Consider the following 20,647-nt stretch of genomic DNA (forward strand, 5'->3'; position numbering starts at 1 on the left):
GATTGTTTGCTGAGCTCAAATAAATGTTCATTGTTACAGTATTTCATACTGACTATTAGGATATGATTGGATAAATGAGAAGGTAATACATGACGTGAACAATTGAGCCTTCCTGGTAGAACTTGCGCTGGCTTCATTTCTTCATTACTTTCACACATTCTACAAACCATTTCTCCCACACTTCTACCAGCTCTCACACACAATATCAACTCATTCCTCCACACTGGCATTTTTCCTGTAGCATTGTAGCAGGCTCAGGTAACTCCAGTGCTAAAAAAACAATGTTAAACACATCACTTTTAGAGAATTAAAGACCTGTCTCTCTCCTACCATTTATTGCAAGAACACTTGAACGAGTTGCTTTCAACCAAGTATCATCTTTCCTATCTCTGAACAACCAGCTGGATGTCAACAAATCTGGCTTCAAGAAATGACTCTGCGGATCATAAAAGCTGCTTCCAAATCATCACTTCTACCAGAAAGACTTGGGAGATAAATAAATAGCAGTATACATTTATTGGCAGCTCAGCAAGCATACATTTATGAGTTCTTTGGCGTAGGCCCCGTCCTTAGTGAGCGAAGCAAGGTCAGCCGAATCTGCATGGCCACCTGAGATGAAGGCGGGGGCGCAGCCGACCCCCCTGGAGGTAAGGAAGGGACCATCCTGGTGGTGGTGATGGGGAGGATGAAGGGGAAGGTAGCATCTTGGTGGTGGTTGGGGAGGATGGAGGTGAATGGCAGCGACAGCATCTGGGAACTCAGACAAGTGCAAGTACCAATCTTTTATACTGTGACTGTTAACAACTGATTGGATAGGAGTGAGGTAATACATGACGTGCTGATTGAGTCTTCCTGACAGAACTTAAGCTAAAGCTTTCATTTCTCTTTCTCATTCTCATTCTCCTGGATCTGTCTGCTGCATTTGACACTGTGAACTATCAGATCCTTCTGTCCACTCTCTGTCCAGATCCTTCTGTCCACTTTGAGTCCTATCTCACAAGTAGGTACTTCAGGGTCACATGAAGAGGTGAGGTATCCAAACCACATCAACTGACGACAGGGGTTCCCCAGGGTTCAGTTCTTGGACCGCTCCTCTTTTCCATTTACACCACATCACTGGGACCCATCATACAGGCACATGGTTTCTCTTACCATTGCTATGCTGATGACACCCAGCTCTACCTCTCAATTCAACCAGATGATCCCACAGTAGCGGCACGGATCTTAACCTGTCTGGCGGATATCTCAGAATGGATGAAGGAACATCTCCTTCAGCTCAACCTGGCAAAGACTGAGCTTCTCATCCTCCCCGCCAATCGTCTCTACAGCATGACTTCAATATCCAGCTAGATTCTTCCTCATTACAAAGACAGCTCAATCATGCAGGTTTGCTATGCACAACATCAGGAAGATCAGGCCTTTCCTAACTGAGCATGCAACACAAATTCTCGTCCAGGCCCCGGTCATTTCTAGGCTTGATTACTGCAATGCTCTTCTTGCTGGACTTCCATCATGTGCAACTAAACCTCTACAAATGATCCAGAATGATGCATCTGGTCTTCAACAAGCCCAAAAGGGCCCATGTCACTCCCCTGTTCATCTCTCTGCACTGGCTGCCACTCTGCTCAGCATCAAGTTTAAGGTGTTGACATTTGCTTACAGATTGACCACAGGCTCAGCTCCCTCCTACTTCCACTCACTACTACAAGTCTACATCCCTACCAGAAGCCTACGATCAGTCAATGACCGACGGCTTGTGGTACCATCACAGCGAGGCACAAAATCACTCTCCAGAACATTCTCATTCACGGTATGCTGATGGAATGATTTGCCCATCATCATCCGTAATGCAGAATCCCTGACAGCATTTAAAAGACAACTGAAAACTCATCTCTTCCGTGAGCATTTAACATAAAAAAATGTATAATTCTTTTTCCTCTAAATTCTCGCTTGTCTGGGTTATGGTACTCCGAGCAATGTCTGAACTTTGTGTTTTGAGAAATTGTGTTGTTTTTGCCTCTTCACGTTGACTCGCTTGGTTTGTTCCTCTGTTGTAAGTAGGGTTGGGTATCGACAATCGAGTATCGATTGGAACCGAGACTAACTTTTCGTTTTTCCCGGAATCGTTTAAAAGTTAAAATTTCGATTCCTAGTTTCGATATTAACAGTCCGCCGAGCGGAAGAAGAAACCACTGAACAACACCAACGAAGAAGCGTCTACCGGAAGTGTTGGCATGACCGCGTGAGTCGAACATGAGTAGCTTACGCCGGCGATCCAAAGTGTGGCTTCACTTTTCTAAAAATAACAAAATCTCGGCAAAATGCAAAATTTGTGACAAAAGGAGTATTTTTACAGAAGGAGTATTTCCTTCATAAAGGATTATTTCCTTCAGAAAGAGCGTTGGTTAGCAAGGTTAGCTAAACTTTTTTGACCCTGCCTCTTAAAAGAATCGGAATCGAGAATCTTTAGGAACCGGAATTGAAACAAGGAATCGGAATCGGATTTAGAATCGTTCAAATTCAAACGATACCCAACCCTAGTTGTAAGTCGCTTTGGATAAAAGCGTCTGCTAAATGACTAAATGTAAAATGTACATTATGCATTATTCACTTTAATAATGAACCTGTATATAGGTATTCTTAGTGATCCTCTGGGAGGTATGAAAGAAAGGTTAGTGAGCTAGTTAACTACGTCATTCAACAGAGTGCTACTACTTACCAAGTTGTTAATCAAAGTTTCTTGTCAATACTTGAATGTTAATATTGCGTTCCTCAATTATTCCTGTAGTCATTAATGATAGAACAGTTACCCCTCAATCAAAGAGGTGGAAAGCAGACCTGGGAATTTATGCAGCATGAAAACTGTGAGTTGGTTCTGGCATCTATACAGCTTTTCCTCATGAAATAATAATGTCAAATGAATAAAAACAAAACAGTCAGAATTTTGCCTACAGCAAACATCAGCATGGAGTTTCAGCAAGTAAATCATTTTATTTACCCATTCTGTGGTTCTTTGGAATACTTGATTGGTTAATCGCTGTGTTCTGCAGTCTGATATTTTCTAATATTCGTCTTCAGCATGGCAACGGTGTATATCAGACCACACTTCTTTCATAACACTATATGGACTCACGCTCTCCCTCATCATTTAAATTCCATATTATGACTTTATACTGAAAATGGCCACATAGGACTTTTAATATTACTGTTGCTTGGTTCGTAATGTTGCATGGCTGATTGCTTTGTACAATATAATGGATTTTTTTTTTTTGTAGATAAAGATAATTTACGAGTAAAATTATTAAATAATTTAATCAATATTTAAAGAGAACCATAATTATTATTTTTATTTTTAAGGAATACTGGAGCATTTTTAGGGCATGATTTATCTGTGCACATCTGTGTATTTTTTTTTTGTGCCCTTGTAATCTTTAATCAAAATAACTTCTCTTCTCTTCTCTTCTCTTCTCTTCTCTTCTCTTCTCTTCTCTTCTCTTCTCTTCTCTTCTCTTCTCTTCTCTTCTCTTCTGAAGTCATTTTTTTTGAGGGAGGCCGGAAAAACCTTTCACTAACATGAGATCACAGCAAAATTAAAATTCACAGCAATTCAATTCCTGAAGGACAAAATCAACCCCCACCCTACATGTTTAATTGTTAAATAAGCTTTTTAAAAACAGAAAAAGAAAATATTTTATTTTTATTTTACATGTGTTATTTATTTTTGTCAGATTCATCTATTCATATCTTCTCCTCCACCATCCTAGCCTAAGAATATGAGATGAAGATTATTTGATGTGGTGCCTAAATGTTTCTGCAGAGGGAGGAGTAAGTGGACTTCCTGGCAGAGGCAAAGCTTTCCGTATTTCATCGCCTCTTCTCTGCCAATACAGCAGAATCATAACGGCAGATAACTATATCAGCACTATTTAAAAGATAAAGATGCCAAAGTCTGCACAGATTCTTTGTAGAGGAACCAGACATCGCTCAAACGATATGTTGTTGTAACTGATCCCTTCCATATCACAGTAATTGCAGTGATGGGAGATACTGCTACCTGTAAATATGACGAGGGCTGCTGACAGCTTGTGTAAATCATTGAAAAGATTAATTATTACAGACAGCTCTGTGGGCTGGGACATGCAGACACACAGACTGCACCTGTATTCTATTCCAACGCACACCCGTCCTCTTCCTGTGTGGCTAATGGCGTTGTCCTGGCAAAATTAATTAACTGATGTACTTCCGTCTGTCAGGAGGCCCTGCACAATTAATCACGTGGGGAATGAGACAATGCAGGGCACCTATAAATCCAATTCACAAGTTTGTAGCGCTGTGTTCAGCCCTCAGTCTAAGCCCTATGGATTAGATGTCAAGTGGCTCATAACTCAACAGAAGGTGCAGTAAAATCAAGTCCATCTTAAACCAAAATATGCCTTTGGGTGTTTAGGGGTCACTTGTCTCTTAATTTGATGTTATTGCCATAAAGTATTCACTGAGGACCTGTGGCTTTGCTTCATGCAGTCTTACTCATTTAAATGAAATAACCCATGAAGACAGCTCCTTCTTGGCATGGAAAATAAAGTATCAATGGGCTTGAAGATCCATAGGAGCACAAAAAGCTTGCTTTCAAAATCATATGAAAATACATTGATAAACATTCGATTTTGCACATACGTTTGTATGTCAATAGATGTTGTATCCTAACCGTGGCAGTATCCTAATGTGGTAGTGAAAACTTCTTGACCATAGAGATATGCTAAGGATTCATTGTCAGCGTCTTTGATATTCCACCCACATACTGAAACGCTTTAGTTTCTGACCTGTGTGTCTAATTTTTGATGAAAACACATTTATAGAGAAACATCTTATTATTAAAATGTAGTTCAAGGCTTAGATGAGGTTAACATTTACCCCTGAGACCAAATGGCATTGTATGGTATGACTGGATCTGAGTGTGATTCTCCATTGGTCTGAAATGTTTTATTTTTTTAAATAGAGAAAATAAAGAAATACGGGAATTATAGGTTTTGTGGAAATGAGCACAAACAACCAAAACAAATCATTTAAAACGCTGAAAAATAGTCCCCACACTTTAGAAAAAACATTTTATTTACATTTACAGCATGTACCGAATGAACTACAATATCTGGTATTTTATATTTTTTCACGGTTAACGCTTAGTTAGCTGTATCCCCATAGCATTATGAATTGATCAGCAAATATGTAGTTTGACAGAAATATTATTGGTTATTTTCAATAACAGTTCTTGTAGAAATATGTCAATAAAGAGACATTCTCTTGCCAAAAAATTGCTTCAGTTCAGCATAGAAAACTAATAACAAACAAACAAACAAACAAACCACAAGAAGAAAACAAAACAGAATCCGCTTAGTCCAACACCACAGCTTTTCCATGTAGGCCATGTAGGTTTCAGTGAGCTATCATAGTAGCTTCTGTAACTGATGCAGTGCTCAGGAACACTGAAGCAGGAGCAAGCTAGCATTCATGTACAGATCCTCTGAAAACAGAAACATTTTCATCTTTTTTTTCAACAGCACAATGCTGTTTTTTTTGTGTCCCAATGTATCCCATCGATTATGTACAATAAAAATGGTAGGAACATTTTTAATTGGATACAAAAAAGAATTAATTGATTAAAAAACACTTATGCTGGGAAGCAACAGTTGATCCTTTATGAAATGCTTAACATGTGGTTACAATTCATCTTCCATATATGAATGGCAATGAGGGTAAAAATAAAAGACTGGGACCACCAAAAAAATGAAACGTAAAGAATTATACGTAAAGCAAAGATGTACAATAAAAATTGACACATTCAGTAGATGCTAAATGATCAAATGTAAGAGTGCGTCTTTACATAAAAAATGCTGGCAAACTCATCTACAACCCCAAATCTAGAATAGTTGGGACATTTTGTAAAATACAATCAAGAATCTGTGATTTGTGAATTCTCTTTCAACTTTATTTAACTGACAAAACTAGAAAATTTTTCCAATGTTTTCACCGAACAACGTGATTGCATTTTCTCAATAAAACACATTTTGATTTTGATGGCTGCTACACACTCAAAAAAAAAAAAAAAAAGTTGGAACAGAGGCAAAATAAAAGTGAAAATATTAAAGAACATCCAAGGTAATCTATTTTGAAACAGTCCACAATAAGTATGTAAATTGGTAATAGGTGTGGGTAACGTGACTGAGCGTAAAAGGAGCATCTCAGTCTTTTCAAGCAAAAGATGGGTCATGGTTCAGCCCTTTGTGCCAAAATATGACATAATTGTCAAACAATTCAAAAATCACATTTCTCAATGCAAGATCGTAAAGAATTTATGTCTTACACCATCTACCATACGTAATTTTGTGAAGGGATGAAGAAAATCCAGAAAAAAATGAGGCAGGAGTGTGCTTGTGAGCCCTCAGATGGCATTTCATGAGAAACCGTCATACAACTGTGTTAAATACAGCGATGTGGGCTCGGTAGTAAGACCCTTGCCACTTAACATAGTCTGCTGCTGCATCAAGAAATGCAACTCCAATCTGATACACAAGGAGAAATCTTTACATCAGTTCAATGCAGAGATGCTGCCTGAGTTCTCTTAGCCCGAGCTTATCTCAGATTTCCAAAACACAATGGAGAGGAGTCCACATTGGGAAAAATGGACATTGAGTTCTCAGGCTGAAAGAGACCAGCCAGACTTTCATCAGCGAACATCTGCACTGTAAAAATGAATATGCTTTATCTAAAAAAAAAATAAAAAAAATAAAAATAAAAAAAAATGTGGCAACAGATTGCAAGCAATATTATTAATTAAATGTAACAAATTAGAATTGAGTAATAGTTAATCAAATTAATTCCTTAAAAGTTAACCAAATAAAACAGTAAAACTATTACAAAGTAAAAACTATTAGTAAAACTTACAACAACCAAAAAAACAAAAACAATTTTCAGTCACCATTATGGTGATCAGTGTTTGTTTTAAAATTACGTTTTTCAGTGATTTCTGCTTGTTAACATCAGGTGTCTTCAATGTTGGCAATATAAAATAAATAGTTCTTAATTAATCTTTGATGTCTGTCTGTTAGTGAGATATTTTTGTTAATTTGTTTTTGTGTAAACTTTACTCATTTTAAATGTTTAACTTACTGTAATTATATTGCTTGTAATCTGTTGCCACAATTCTACTGATTAGATAAAGCACATTCATTTTTACAGTGTGTCATGGTATGGGGGCGCAAATGACATGGGTGACTTGCATGTGTGAGAAGGTACCACTGACATGGAGGCATATGGGATTGTGCAGAGACATTTAATGGCATCAAGACGACATCTTTCCTGGGAAGTAAGACAACGCCAGGCCTCAGTCTGTATGTGCTACAACAGAGTGGTATACACTATACTGTAGAGTTGATGTGCTTGACTGGTCTGCCAGCAGTCCAGATCTGATTCGTATTGAAAATATATAGCCCACAATGGCAAGGAAAATGACCATTGACTGCTGAGCAGGGTTCTTGTAGTAGGCTAGATTGGGGAAAAAATCCACAAATAGCATCATCAACTCCCAAACAATTGAAAAGTGTAATTAAAAGCAAGGGTGATGGTAAACATGCCTCTGTCCAAACTTTTGTGTGTTGCAGATCAAAATCAAAATTTGTTTATATTTACAAAATATAATGAAGTGAAAACATTGTAAAGCTTTTTTGGGGCACTTTTGCCAGTTAAATAAAGTGGAAAGAGAATTCACAAATCAGATTTTTGATTTTATTGCATTTTAAAAAATGTCCAAAATTTATGGATTTGTGGGTTGTATTTTGGGCTCTATTTAAAATGAAACTTGTCAGCACATGTGATGAATTAGAGGTATATTCTTCATGTACTTTTCTGATGTCTTTGACATATGAACCTATTAGGTTTACTTCAGCAGTTGACTGGTGAGACCAGTATCATCTTCTTATCATGTCGTCCAAAATTATTAAAAGGGGGAAGAGAAATATCACACATAATCTTTTATCAATCTTTTGAGAAAGCAATACACAAGCTGGTGAAAAACAGAGTTTCATGGTAAAGCATACAACCCTTTGCACATGTAGACACAACGACACGTTCACACACTCGTCATCATCATCATGTTAGGTGAGGTATGCTGTTGCTAGTCAAATAAACCATACAAGAGTTCTTTTCAAAATACAGAAAAACAGAATGAACGTAATATTCTACAGACAATGGTAAAATAATAACTGATGGTACAGTATGGGGCAGATACAACTCACAAACATATAAAAGCACACATTCACAGTAAAAAAAACCCCAAACATGTGGTTAAAAAATCCCTTATATTGAAAATAATGCAGTTCTCAAATAAACAATACACGTTCAATGCACTAGGCGGCGGCGCACTCTGATTTTGTCCAGTGTGTTTTTCACTAGGTTTCCATGGTGACATTAACAGGCTACTTTTTGTTTCATTATTTATTTCCCCATAGCCATTTTTGTCTTAAAGCCGCAAAAATCGTTACAATTTCAATTTCTTGTATTTCACGATCATATCCCACACACGTGACATTGGGGCCATATTTGAACTACCCTGATATTCACTAATGTATATAAATTATGTTATATTCATAGGTCTGTGGCATTTACAGTTATAAATACATTTACAGATTTTTTATTTTTATTTTTTGGTGTGGGGGGGGGGGGGGGGTGCTAAATTTCAAATGCCACATTTTAGATAATAACTTGACTTAAGAACTGTAATTCAAGGCAATTATACAAACCTATTTTCTAAATTGAAGTCAATTGATGTGTGTTCAGAACAGTACTGTAGCTTCTATAAATTCTAGAAATGTTTCCTTTCACACTAGCTGCATTTTCAGCATAATCCAGGGCCTGATAATGAAAGCTTTCCCTTTTTTTGTTCAGTAATAGGATTTTTCATGGGGAAATGTAACCATTTATACACCTCTCTAGAGTCGCTGCATCCATCAGGCCCACCATTCAAGTGCTAAGTGCTCTATGCGATTTAAAGTCTGCAGTTTTCAGTGGCCAGTTTTTGTTTCCACTGTCTCAAAAAATGAAAACACACTGGAGCAAAGGGATGTAATATGCCACAACAAAAAAGAACAAAACAAACAAACAAAAAAGCAACAACTGTTGTCTCATTGCTCTCAAAAGCATGGCAGTTGACCTTAATTCTACTAGCACATTAAAGTAAACCATTGATTACCCCAGTTTACAAAATATAGAACTGAAAAAGAAAAAAAGAAGAAGACAATATTAACATTTTTTGTCTTATAATTTCATGATTCAGTCACTTCACATATCTTTAAATAAATAAGATTTGTAAAGACACTTGTTAAAATAATGATACATACACCCCGTCTCTCATTGACATTGCTGAACGTCTTAATGACAGCATGTCCACAACCAAAATTTAAACAGCACTGGTAGAATTAATTTCATCCAAGATGGTCAAATTTGTGTCTCCTGTACATTATCCTTCGAGCTGGCTTGGATCAGTAAAGGTTCATGCACTGAACTATGCAGCGAGCTAAGAGCAGACACATGGTTATAAGCAGTTTTGTAGGAGTTATAGTGGTTGTAATGCTCATGCTCTAAGGGCGGAAGAGTCAGGTGACTCTCCATGCCCGGAACCCTCGTCAGCTCCTCGTGGACGTTGATGATCTCAATGGTGCGGGTCGGCCCATCATGATCCTGCTGGTGGTGCTGCTTGCGCATCTTGTAGAATATTATAAGCATGACGGCAGCCATGAGCGTGATGGCCACAAAGCAGCCAATAATAATCTTGGTGGTTTTCATCACCTCCTCCAAACCATTGAGAGCGCCATCAATGTCTATGTCTGTCACAGGAATAGTATACGCTCTCTCGGTGGCAATGGGTGTTCCCCTTGTGGTCGAGGAGGATGCCCAGCCAAATGAAGGCTGAACCGGCGTCCTACTCTCCCCATCGATAGGGGTTTCGATTGTCTCTACGGTGACTGTAGTGAAGTAACTAAAGCCACTGTTGTCAACGGATGTCACGTTGAGGACGGCAGAGGCTGAAATGTTGCCTTGCATGTTGCTTACGATGCAAGTGTATGTTCCTGTGTCCTGGACGGTGACGTTGGTGAAGTTTAGCGTTCCGTCGTTTTGGACAGAAATGCGCATTTTGAGCACCCCATGTGTTATGACGGAGCCATCTGGCGTTAGCCAGCTGACCGAGGTCACTGAATTTGTCCGACATTTGAGCTCTGCCGCCATTCCCTCAGTCAAATTGAGGTCAGCAGGTGGTTCGACGATAACGGGGGCGTAGCACTGAAAGTAGCTCTGGTCCAGCTCACCGATGTAGCGTCCTTTGAGGCTGGGAGGGGAATTGCAGCGTGCGCAGCAGCTGGTGTTCGTTGGTACGGTCTCTCTTAGCCACCAGCTCAGCCAAAGAATATCACAGTTACAGTTCCAGGGATTATGATGCAAATGCACTCGTTGCAAGTGGTGCAAAGGCGTGAAGAGATCATGGGGCAAAAAAGAAAGGTTGTTGTGAGCCAGGTTGAGCTCTCGCAAAGAGTGCAGGTCATCCAAGGAGTTCCGCTCTATAAACTGGACTTGGGCGTGCATCATCCACAGCTTTTGAAGATGGACGAGACCCTTAAAAGAACTGGGTTGGATGACGGTGAGCTGGTTCCCGGACATCTCCAGCTCATCCAGGCGAATCAAGGGCTGAATGTTGGGGACCTCTTTGAGGTTACACATGCCCAGATTCAGGTAGCGAAGGTTGCTCAAGCCCTGAAATGCTCCACTCGAGATGTAGGAGAGACGCTTCAGCTCTCCCAAGTCCAACCGCCGCAGGGAGGGCAGGCGACTGAAGGCATCAGACGGTATGCTCTCAATAGGGTTATTCCTAAGCCACAGCTCTTTCAGTTTTGATAGATACTCAAAGGCGCCATTTGGGATGGTCGTGAGGCGATTGTCAAAAAGCTCCAGAGTGTTAAGGCTGGTTAGGCCATTGAAGGCGCCAATCTCGATGTTGCGGATGTGGTTTCTGCTAAGCTGAAGAATCTCAAGGTGTCGTAGATGCTTGAAACTGTCCACTTTGATGACTTGGATTTGATTGTCCTGAAGGTTTAGATACCGTGTATTTGTGGAGATGCCATCAGGGACATCCTTTAGCCCTCTGCGTGTGCAGATGACCTTACTAAATTGATTACTGCAGGAACATACAGATGGACAGGTCTGGGCTCGCACCAATCCGGCGACAACAAGCAACTGTAGGGCTAAAAGCAGGAGAAACAAGGGGTCAAACCAAGCCCCTTTCCATCTAGGACCTCTCAACATCTGGCGCTGATGGTAAGAGGTCATCTTGTACAACATTCATAATTTAATGGCAGCTGATTTTCTCTCCCCAAACATTTATAGGCAGTCTGAAAAAGAGGAAGAGGAAAATAAATCTGTTAGCAAAATGTGTCATAGTGAGTGTCAGTGTAGCATGATGGCAGTCAAACAAAACATCACATTCCGCTGATGTTCTGCAATTTTTTACAACAAAAGGAACATTCTTCCGTCAAATGGTGCTGCATGTACTGTACATTACTGATATCTGATGATGTTTGAAAAAAAATGTTTAGGCAATCTACATGCAATATATAGTTCTCCAATGTGGCTGATAAATTAAGCAGTTACTGTCACAGTAGTTTAATGAGCCTGCACACAGAAACACACCACAAATAATTCAAAGAATAAAGGATGGAAAGATGTAATTTTCTTGATTGTTTTTTTGGTTGTTTTTGCACTGTATATAGCAGACACAAGCTTAGTCAAGTATTGAACTTTGACCTGACCTAAGTTTCTTTGTAGTTGGTTTCAAAAGAGAATAATAAAATGTAATTTTATTGCAGGAACATCATTTATTCAAGGAAAAACTAAACTAAAGGAAATGCTTTTGTGATTTTCTTGTAATGTTGTGCTTTTACATTATTTATATTATAAGTACAAACACTCCTGAATCTTGTATGCTATGCACTAAAATGAGATATATGGAAATCCTGTCACAGCAAGCTGTCAGAGGGATGGATTAAGCTGCAGACAGGTTCACCACTGGGCATATCTAGGAGATAAGGATGTGTATTTGGCTTGTATATTCAGCACTCTTTGCTTGCACATACTATGAAAATACATAGAAACTGAATTGTCAAAACCCACAAGAAATGTGCCACTGCTACAGCACACACTAAATTTAAAATTCCTTCGCCTCTCTGCAGTCTCTGCTCTCATTATCTTCTCAGGTGTTATAATGAAAAATAAGATGTCTTATTACCTATTCTGTTTGCAAATAGGTTACTTTAATCAGTATTCCCATTAATAAAGAGAGGGAAATAAAAGGAGAGAGAAATTTAGGACCCCAGACAAGTCTCTAACAAACTCACTTTGACAAGCAAAATTAAATTTCAGTGTATTATGAAAGGAAATCGAGAAGTCTTGAAATAAATGCTTTCATTTACAAGATCAAGCAAGCTCTGTCATAAATACAACATTTTACTCTCAGAATCTCCCACCACAGTAGTAAAGTAAATCAAGTATGAGACGGAGAGCTTTCTGATCAAAATGGCAAAAAGAGCGGAAGTCGTATGGAATTACTTTTGTGCTAATAATAATCAACTTAACTTCTGAAAATATGAGATATTTGCATTATATGAAGAAACTAATGCAAATATAAACTGAAACTGAATAAAATATCTGTTTATACACAGTTTTTAATACGCAGCATGTTTTTTTTAATGTTTTCACATCTTTCTTTCGCTGATCTGAACTTACAAATGCACTTCCAGCCAGGGGCGTAGCAATCATTTCAAAAGTGAGGGGGACAGAATGTCAAGCATTATACCTTTTTTTTACATGCATTTATATGGTATGATATTATACATTTATTTATATGAATGGTAACACTTTACAATAAGGTTTCATTAGTTCTATCTATCTATCTATCTATCTATCTATCTATCTATCTATCTATCTATCTATCTATCTATCTATCTATCTATCTATCTATCTATCTATCTATCTATCTATCTATCTATCTATCTGTCTATCTGTCTATCTGTCTGTCTGTCTTACTTAACCAAAACTGTCATTCATATTGAAAACATTCAACTTCATGCTTTTAAAACTTCTTCAAACTTTCTGGTTAGGCTTTTTAAAGAAAACTTAACATCTGTCTACAAACTTTTTTAATCTAATTGTAAAGTGTTACCTTATTATATGGTAAACATCATGTACACATGTTACAAGTACAACGCTGCATGATTCAAGCAAATAAGTTAGATAATGGCAGAAAATTAGGCAAAGTTATTCATCAATGACAATGAGCAACCAAATTCGGATACCACATTACAACTTACAGTTCTTGACTTTTTTGCGAAAAAAGTGTGAAGTGTTTTTCGCCGTTTTGAATTCCTTTCGACCTTCGACGATGGATTCAGTGCGGGTGCGAGCACGGGCGTGTGGTGATGCACGAGCGCGAGTGACTGATTACCATGGCAACGTAAAAAAGTCACGTGTAGATACAGTAGATAGGCGATCTTTTCTCTTTGAATTTTAAATCTGTATCTATAAATACACATTGGCTTGCAAAAACCTCAACATGTCGTGAACACTTCCCCTATGAAAAAGTGCGGGGGACAAATTTACATTTTATAAAATGTGGGGGGGACACGTCCCCCACGTCCCCCGCGTAATCTACGCCCTTGCTTCCAGCCTTTTCATTTATGCATGTGAAGTTTTCATAAATGCTCCCTAAATTTTCATTCACCATTTTGGCACATATCTCTTGTGGGGGCGGGGCTAGCAGCACTAAGTTCAGTCATTGGCCACTGATTGACAGCTTCTTGACCAGGAAGTAAAGATCGTTAATTAGATCCTATTTACTTTGATTAGATCATATTTCCCCCAGCCACCCCAAATCCTTGGGATAGAATACTGTACAGTATCTGTACTGTACAAAACAAAAAGTACTGTATTTGACAAAAAGTTCAGGAGGGCGGAGGTGCAGAGCCAAACTTGGGCCATGGAACGTGGGCAGAGCAGGCGACCAGGGCGGAGCAGGGAGTTCAGGCGGCCACGGCAGTGAATACCTTTCGGGCAGCCACAGCGGTGAGGATCTTTTGGGTGGCCTTGGGCCCCTGGGCAGCCACGGCGAGGGCCTGCAGCTAAGGGCTAGGCGCCAGCTCAGGAACATAGACCGGCTCAGGAAGGGCAGACACTGGCTCAGCGAACGTGACTTGAACAGTCTCTGGCTGAGCAGACAGGACGTGGACAGTCCCTGGCTGGGCAGACAGAGGGCCAGGAGCTTGGGCAGTGCAGGCAGGGCCAGGAGCTTGGAGAAGGCCTCTGGGGTAACTGGAGGTTCGGGTACAACCTCCGGGGACTGTGGGGCGCAAGGAGTCTTCTTCCTCGTCCTCCTCCTCTTCCATCTCCGATCGTGAGGACACTGAGCTATTGAAGATCAATAATGAAGACTTGAGACTGGATGGGACCAGTGGTGAAGGCTCTGGACTGTTCTGGGCCAGCGGTGAGACCTCAGGCTTGACAGGAATAAGCTCCGGCAGGTCGATCTCGGGACTAACATGAAAGAACTCAGGTTCAGGGGGTACTGTGGGTTTGTGAGCGTCATCTGCCAAGCCCACATTAAATGCCGAACCGCTCAGTAAAAAGGTCACGTCAATTTACTGCTCAATGGTCCCATTTGAGTCATGCAGTGGCATCAGGTAGCTAAGCGGCTCAGAAAGACCTGACGGAGACATATCAGTTCTGCTGCTGGATTCAAGTTTGGTGAATTCTTCTGTAATGATGCGGTAGAAACAAGGAGGAAGCAGGATCCACATGCAGCACACTTTATTCTATAAACTAAAAACAATACAAAGACTCAGACCAGGAACTGGACTCAGAAGCAGTACAACCAACAGTAACAACACAACATCAAGAACTCTGCTGGGGTAAACGAGCTAGACAGGATAACAAGGGGGCTTGGTTAATGGGAAACACTTGGGATGACTAAGAGTTAGACAGGGAATCACTAAACATGACAAGACAAACCCACACTGTTACAAATACACACAAGTAATTATGACTGAAAACATCCAGCAACCAGGGAATACACACAGCAATGGATATATATTTATAAATATAGGGCTGCAGCCATCTATTGGTTACACAACAGTATAACAGATAATAAATGGTGCATGAGGTATATTTATTTAGTACTGTACAATCCCTACTAGAGATTACATAGACGTACCAGAGATTCATCAGACAGTAATTTTACTTAGTTCAGACACATCACCTTTGAATGACTGGGATCTTGATCTTAAGACACTTGGTATTATCAGAGCCGATCCTGACCTTCCTGCATTGGGCCCAAAGCAAAAATCGGATTAGGGGTCGGATTAGGGGTGTGGAGTGCGTAAATTTTACACGACAAAAAGTGCGTATATGCACGCAAAAAATAATTTTGGCGGGCCCTACGCAGCTTGTGTGCGTATAGGGAGGATCGGCTCTGGGTATTATGCAAATATTTTTATTTCTTTGGAGCTCCAGATTAAAACAAACACAGTTCACAGTATACACACCCTTAGAGGTATGTATCATCTGACAGCAAGCAACAATTGTAATTTTAAAATTGTTTAAATTCCTTTTAATTAAGTGATCATTGATTGTGATGTTGTAAATGCATAACAATGAGTATTTGGATGGCCATAGTTGCCAACCCTGATTAACTGGTTTAACTGAAACTTTCTTGACGGATGAATATAAATGGACTGCATTTACAGTATATATAGCGCTTTCACAGACCCAGTGGCCACCATATATATATATATACATACTGTATATATATATACACACACACACACACACACATATACACATATACACACACACACTCACCTAAAGGATTATTGGATTATAACACCTGTTCAATTTCTCATTAATGCAATCATCTAATCAACCAATGACATGGCAGTTGCTTCAATGCATTTAGTGGTGTGGTCCTGGTCAAGACAATCTCCTGAACTCCAAACTGATTGTCAGAATGGAAAAGAAAGGTGATTTTGAGCATGACATGGTTGTTGGTGCCAGTTACTGGGATTTTCACACACAACCATTTCTAGGGTTTACAAAGAATGGTGTGAAAAGGGAAAAACATCCAGTATGCGGCAGTCCTGTGGCCGAAAATGCCTTGTTGATGCTAGAGGTCAGAGGAGAATGGACCGACTGATTCAAGCTGAGAAGAGCAACTTTGACTGAAATAACCACTCGTTACAACCGAGGTATGCAGCAAAGCATTTGTGAAGCCACAACACGCACAACCTTGAGGCGGATGGGCTACAACAGCAGAAGACCCTACCGGGTACCACTCATCTCCACTACAAATAGGAAAAAGAGGCTACAATTAGCAAGAGCTCACCAAAATTGGACAGTTGAAGACTGGAAAAATGTTGCCTTGTCTGATGAGTTTCTGTTGAGACATTTAGATAGTAGAGTCAGAATTTGGCGTAAACAGAATGAGAACATGGATCCATCATGCTTGTTACCACTGTGCAGGCTGGTGGTGGTGGTGTAATCTAAGCGTGATGTTTTCTTGGCACACTTTAGGCCCGTTTAAAAACCTGAGCATTGTTTCTGACCATGTCCATCCCTTTATGGCCACCATGTACCCATTCTCTGATGGTTACTTCCAGCAGGATAATGCACCATGTCACAAAGCTCGAATCATTTCAAAATGGTTTCTTGAACATGACAATGAGTTCACTGTACTAAAATGGCGTCCGCAGTCACCAGATCTCAACCCAATAGAGCATGTTTAGCACAGGAGCTTTATGCCCTGGATGTGCATCCTACAAATGCTATCCTATCAATATGGGCATTTCTAAAGAATGCTTTCAGTAGAATTAAGGCAGTTCTCAATGCGAAACGGGGTCAAACACAGTATTAGTATGGTGTTCGTAAAAATCCTTTAGGTGAGTGCATATATAATATCACGTATACTCGTAGAACAGCTCAACCTAATCCGAGCCTACAATACAGAAGAATCATTAGGAATAAACAAATATTCTCCGAAATCATTGGACTCTATACAATATTTTAAGTGTTATATACAGTACTTTAATGCACAATTACATTTTGCAAGAAATGTAAAACGTAAGAGCGTGCAAGAGAGAGACACGAGTGCGATCGAACTGTGTGTGTGTGTGGGCCTATACTCGCAATATAACACAATATTATGCTTTTGTCACACTGTAAACTCTTATCAAACCGTAACCTACAACCTACACGGAGCATGCGTGCTCACATAAGAACAGCACCACTGATATAATGACTGGATAGCTCATGTCATTCTATATAGATCAGTGAACAGCACGCATACAATAACGTACGTCAACATGTCATGAACACTATTTAACACTAGGTAGCCGTTAAAGAGTTCCATCTTTTACTCGAGGGGAGGTGGAAAATGCTTAATTCCCCAAATGGTGAAATATCCCTGAAACGTATAGGCTTATCATTAGCCGGGTGCTCTGCCTTATTTCTTATAATACAGTGCATGTGTAAGATACAAACGTCCGGGTTGGTTTTTGATAAGTATGCTGATTTTTGTTAAGTCACGCTCAGAAAAGTGTCATTTGCAAATTAAAATCACAAAACCACAAATGCCCCACATGCTTTTTCACATGCTTTAGTCAGTGATGATCAAGTCTAAATATTAGTAGGCTATGTGTATCTCACATATCTCAGTCTTCTTAGGATAAAATGAACGATTTAATTTGAATAAACCATCTTTCCTGTATTTGACACAATTATACTATGAAATGTCTCAGATGGTCTCACTGTGCATCTGTGCTCCTCCTGATCATCTTATAAAATTGTTGAACTGAGGACTGTGATTGATTTAGTCACAGTGAGACGTTAATCTCGCTGGTAGGCAGTGAATGTTAGTTAGAAGCAGCGTAATTGACACCTTACTGTGAGAAGCCGATGGACACACATTTAATGAGATGCATGAGGTAATCAGGGCATGTCCTGGCAGGAGCCTATTTTTATTACCAAAAATAACCAAGGAATTTACAGAGGAAGCACACTAATCTCTCAGGCATTGATTGATTAGCTTGAGGCCTGCATACAAAATCTGAAACACGAGAATAACTTTAAAACCCATTTTTAACTCATTAATTACATAATAGCAATCCTCGCATCACCCTACAGTAAGTTTTCTGACACACATTTTCAAAATTGTCACATTCAAACTCATATGTATTTTACATACTGTACAGTATCTCAAACCAGTCTATCTGCAAAGACCTCATTATATGCTGTTGCCTATACAGATCTTTTTTTTATTATTATTTTTTTTTTAGAAGAAATGGTATAATCAAGAGTTAAGACAAATATACTGCAGGGAAATATTCAAAATAATTTGATGATATAGAAACACATAAGAAACAACAGCAGTTTAATAATCCTCCAAATGCATAAGCTAGGCTTATCCTTGCTTTTTGTAGATGCTTTTTGTTTGATGAAACAGGGACTTTGAGTAAACCAATTAAAACAAACTTCTTTATGAATTTCAAGATGAATAATCAAAGTACATCAGTTCAAAAACTAACAAACATTAACCTCCTTCAGAGAGCTGTTGAAAACATGTTTTTTTGTGAGTAGCTTTTAGACTAATTCATTTTAATCGTGTCTCAAACAGACACCCTACCCTTTCTTAAATATTATATTCACATGCGTGGTACAGTCTATGCTTATTTGCTATCAAAAAACACAACTGAGAGTCTCTTGTAGGCTACACACTGGTGGTTATAACTTGTTTCTTGGCATCCTCTGCATTTTACATCACAATCAATATCTGATAACTCTTTCAAATGTGTTCTGGGAGAAAGCATATGATGGAGGTCTATTTCATAACAGCTCCTGAAGGACACTGCGGAGGGACACTGTCTTTATACCAACTGCACTCTATTCATCCACTATTGCTCATTATTATTTTATGTTGTTTATTTTCAATACAAAATATATAAATATAATATGATAAATATAAAACAAAACAATCTGAATGATTAACTGAGATCTTTTTTTTTCTTTTCTAGCAGGGTTATGTATTTGGTGGTAAATCAGCCAATTAATATTCACAGAATCTTATTGCTTATTCTTGGAAGCAATCCTTCGGTACACTCTGTGCTCCTCTCGTTTTTTAGGACACCAAGGGTCTCCACAAAAAAAGCAATCGATTTAGTGTTATGGAAGAATACACATCCAAGTGCAGTCAAGTCATGGTTGTGCTGTGAATACAAGCAGTGAACATCTCTCTGACTGTAAACAAATGTGCATCTAAAAAAATCTGTGTGAAATACTAAATGTCGTTAAAAAAGGTAAATAGTTTATGCAGCGTCTCCTTTTCGCAATTTCATAGAGGGAACAAAATTGCATAATCCGTTATTAACTAAATTGAAATATTATGTTAAAACTCTTACATACTGGAACGTGCTCTGCTTCTTTGCCCTAGAAGTAAAGGACAAACCAAAACAACACTCTAAAGTGAGTTCTCAGGAGACATTGTATTGACTCCTCAGGACCTGGAAACAATGGCATACCGAAAGGATTTTACTTGGGATGCCTGCCAAGGTCTTTACTTAAATGTGTTGAAGCCAAAGAAGAGGCGTTAAAAATGGAAGCCCTCCATTTAAATTTGCAAAGACTGAAGTACACTAAATACATGTCATGTTCACTTTTAGAAGACAGTAACTGTTTTATTTTGAAAGAGTGAGATTTTAAAGTAGCTTTGAAAAGTATGATCCTTCTGCGATTTATTTCACACACATTAAAATTATCGAAATGTTCCAGCTCAACGAAATACAACCAAAATGCTCTGTAGGGTGTCTAATACAATTTAATTCAGCATCTGAGCTTCAGTATATTCTAAAGAGAGTGATGCACATCTTTTAAATGATCGAAGCCCTATCCTACCGGTGTGTTTAAACAAGTAACAAATCAATTCCTTCCTTGCCTCTTAGAAGGCCTTTTCAAGCAGTTTGGCCAGAGAAAATAGACACAAAACGAGGGAGTAATGCAAATTACTCCCACATAGATCTTCCTCAGCTCCTCTACTTCCCCTGCACATCCAGTAGGAGTCTTAGTTTGTAATGTAATTTAGATCTAAGCGTCTATGGCCAGGTATAATCACCACAACCATTGGATTGTGCCAAAATAACTTATGCTGCCTCCATTATCATAATGACACTGATGAATAATCAGATGAAATGGCCGTAATCACACTTCTTTTTTTTCTCTCGCACTTTTCTGGCTGTGTGGGTGGATCAGACTGCAGGGAGATCTTGTCCATTGATCTAATGTTCCCACCAAATATGTCTGAAGCCAAAACTTCACAATGTTAGTACTAGGATCTCCTTAAGGCATCCTGCTTACAGTTATTTAATACATTCATGTAATTACTATTGATATTTGATCATTCCATTAGTCTTGGAGCTTTTAATATAGTAATTGTATTAAAACTTGATGAACTTGTTCAAGAAAAAATATCATTAGCTCAGCCAGGATTCCCTTTGGGCCTTCAGCTGAGAGCTAC

At 39.0% G+C, this 20,647-nt stretch overlaps 1 protein-coding gene and 1 pseudogene across 2 annotated transcripts in view; one reads left to right on the forward strand and one right to left on the reverse strand.

Moving 5' to 3' along the window:
• The first annotated feature begins 676 nt into the window (after nucleotides 1-676).
• On the forward strand, nucleotides 677-1,915 carry LOC120464819 (uncharacterized; annotated as a pseudogene).
• A 3,173-nt stretch (nucleotides 1,916-5,088) lies between these two features.
• Nucleotides 5,089-20,647, reverse strand: part of lrrc4cb (leucine rich repeat containing 4C, genome duplicate b) — a 34,435-nt gene continuing 18,876 nt past the window's right edge. For both annotated transcript variants that reach the window (XM_089129256.1, XM_039654379.2), the window contains exon 2: nucleotides 5,089-11,432. In XM_089129256.1, coding sequence (XP_088985382.1) covers nucleotides 9,487-11,382 — 1,896 coding nt within the window. In that variant the 5' untranslated portion in view covers nucleotides 11,383-11,432 and the 3' untranslated portion in view covers nucleotides 5,089-9,486. The remainder of the gene's footprint in view (nucleotides 11,433-20,647) is intronic.

This window comes from Pimephales promelas, chromosome 1 (genome assembly GCF_988280905.1).
Source record: "Pimephales promelas chromosome 1, fPimPro1.hap1.1, whole genome shotgun sequence".
NCBI lineage: Eukaryota > Metazoa > Chordata > Actinopteri > Cypriniformes > Leuciscidae > Pimephales > Pimephales promelas.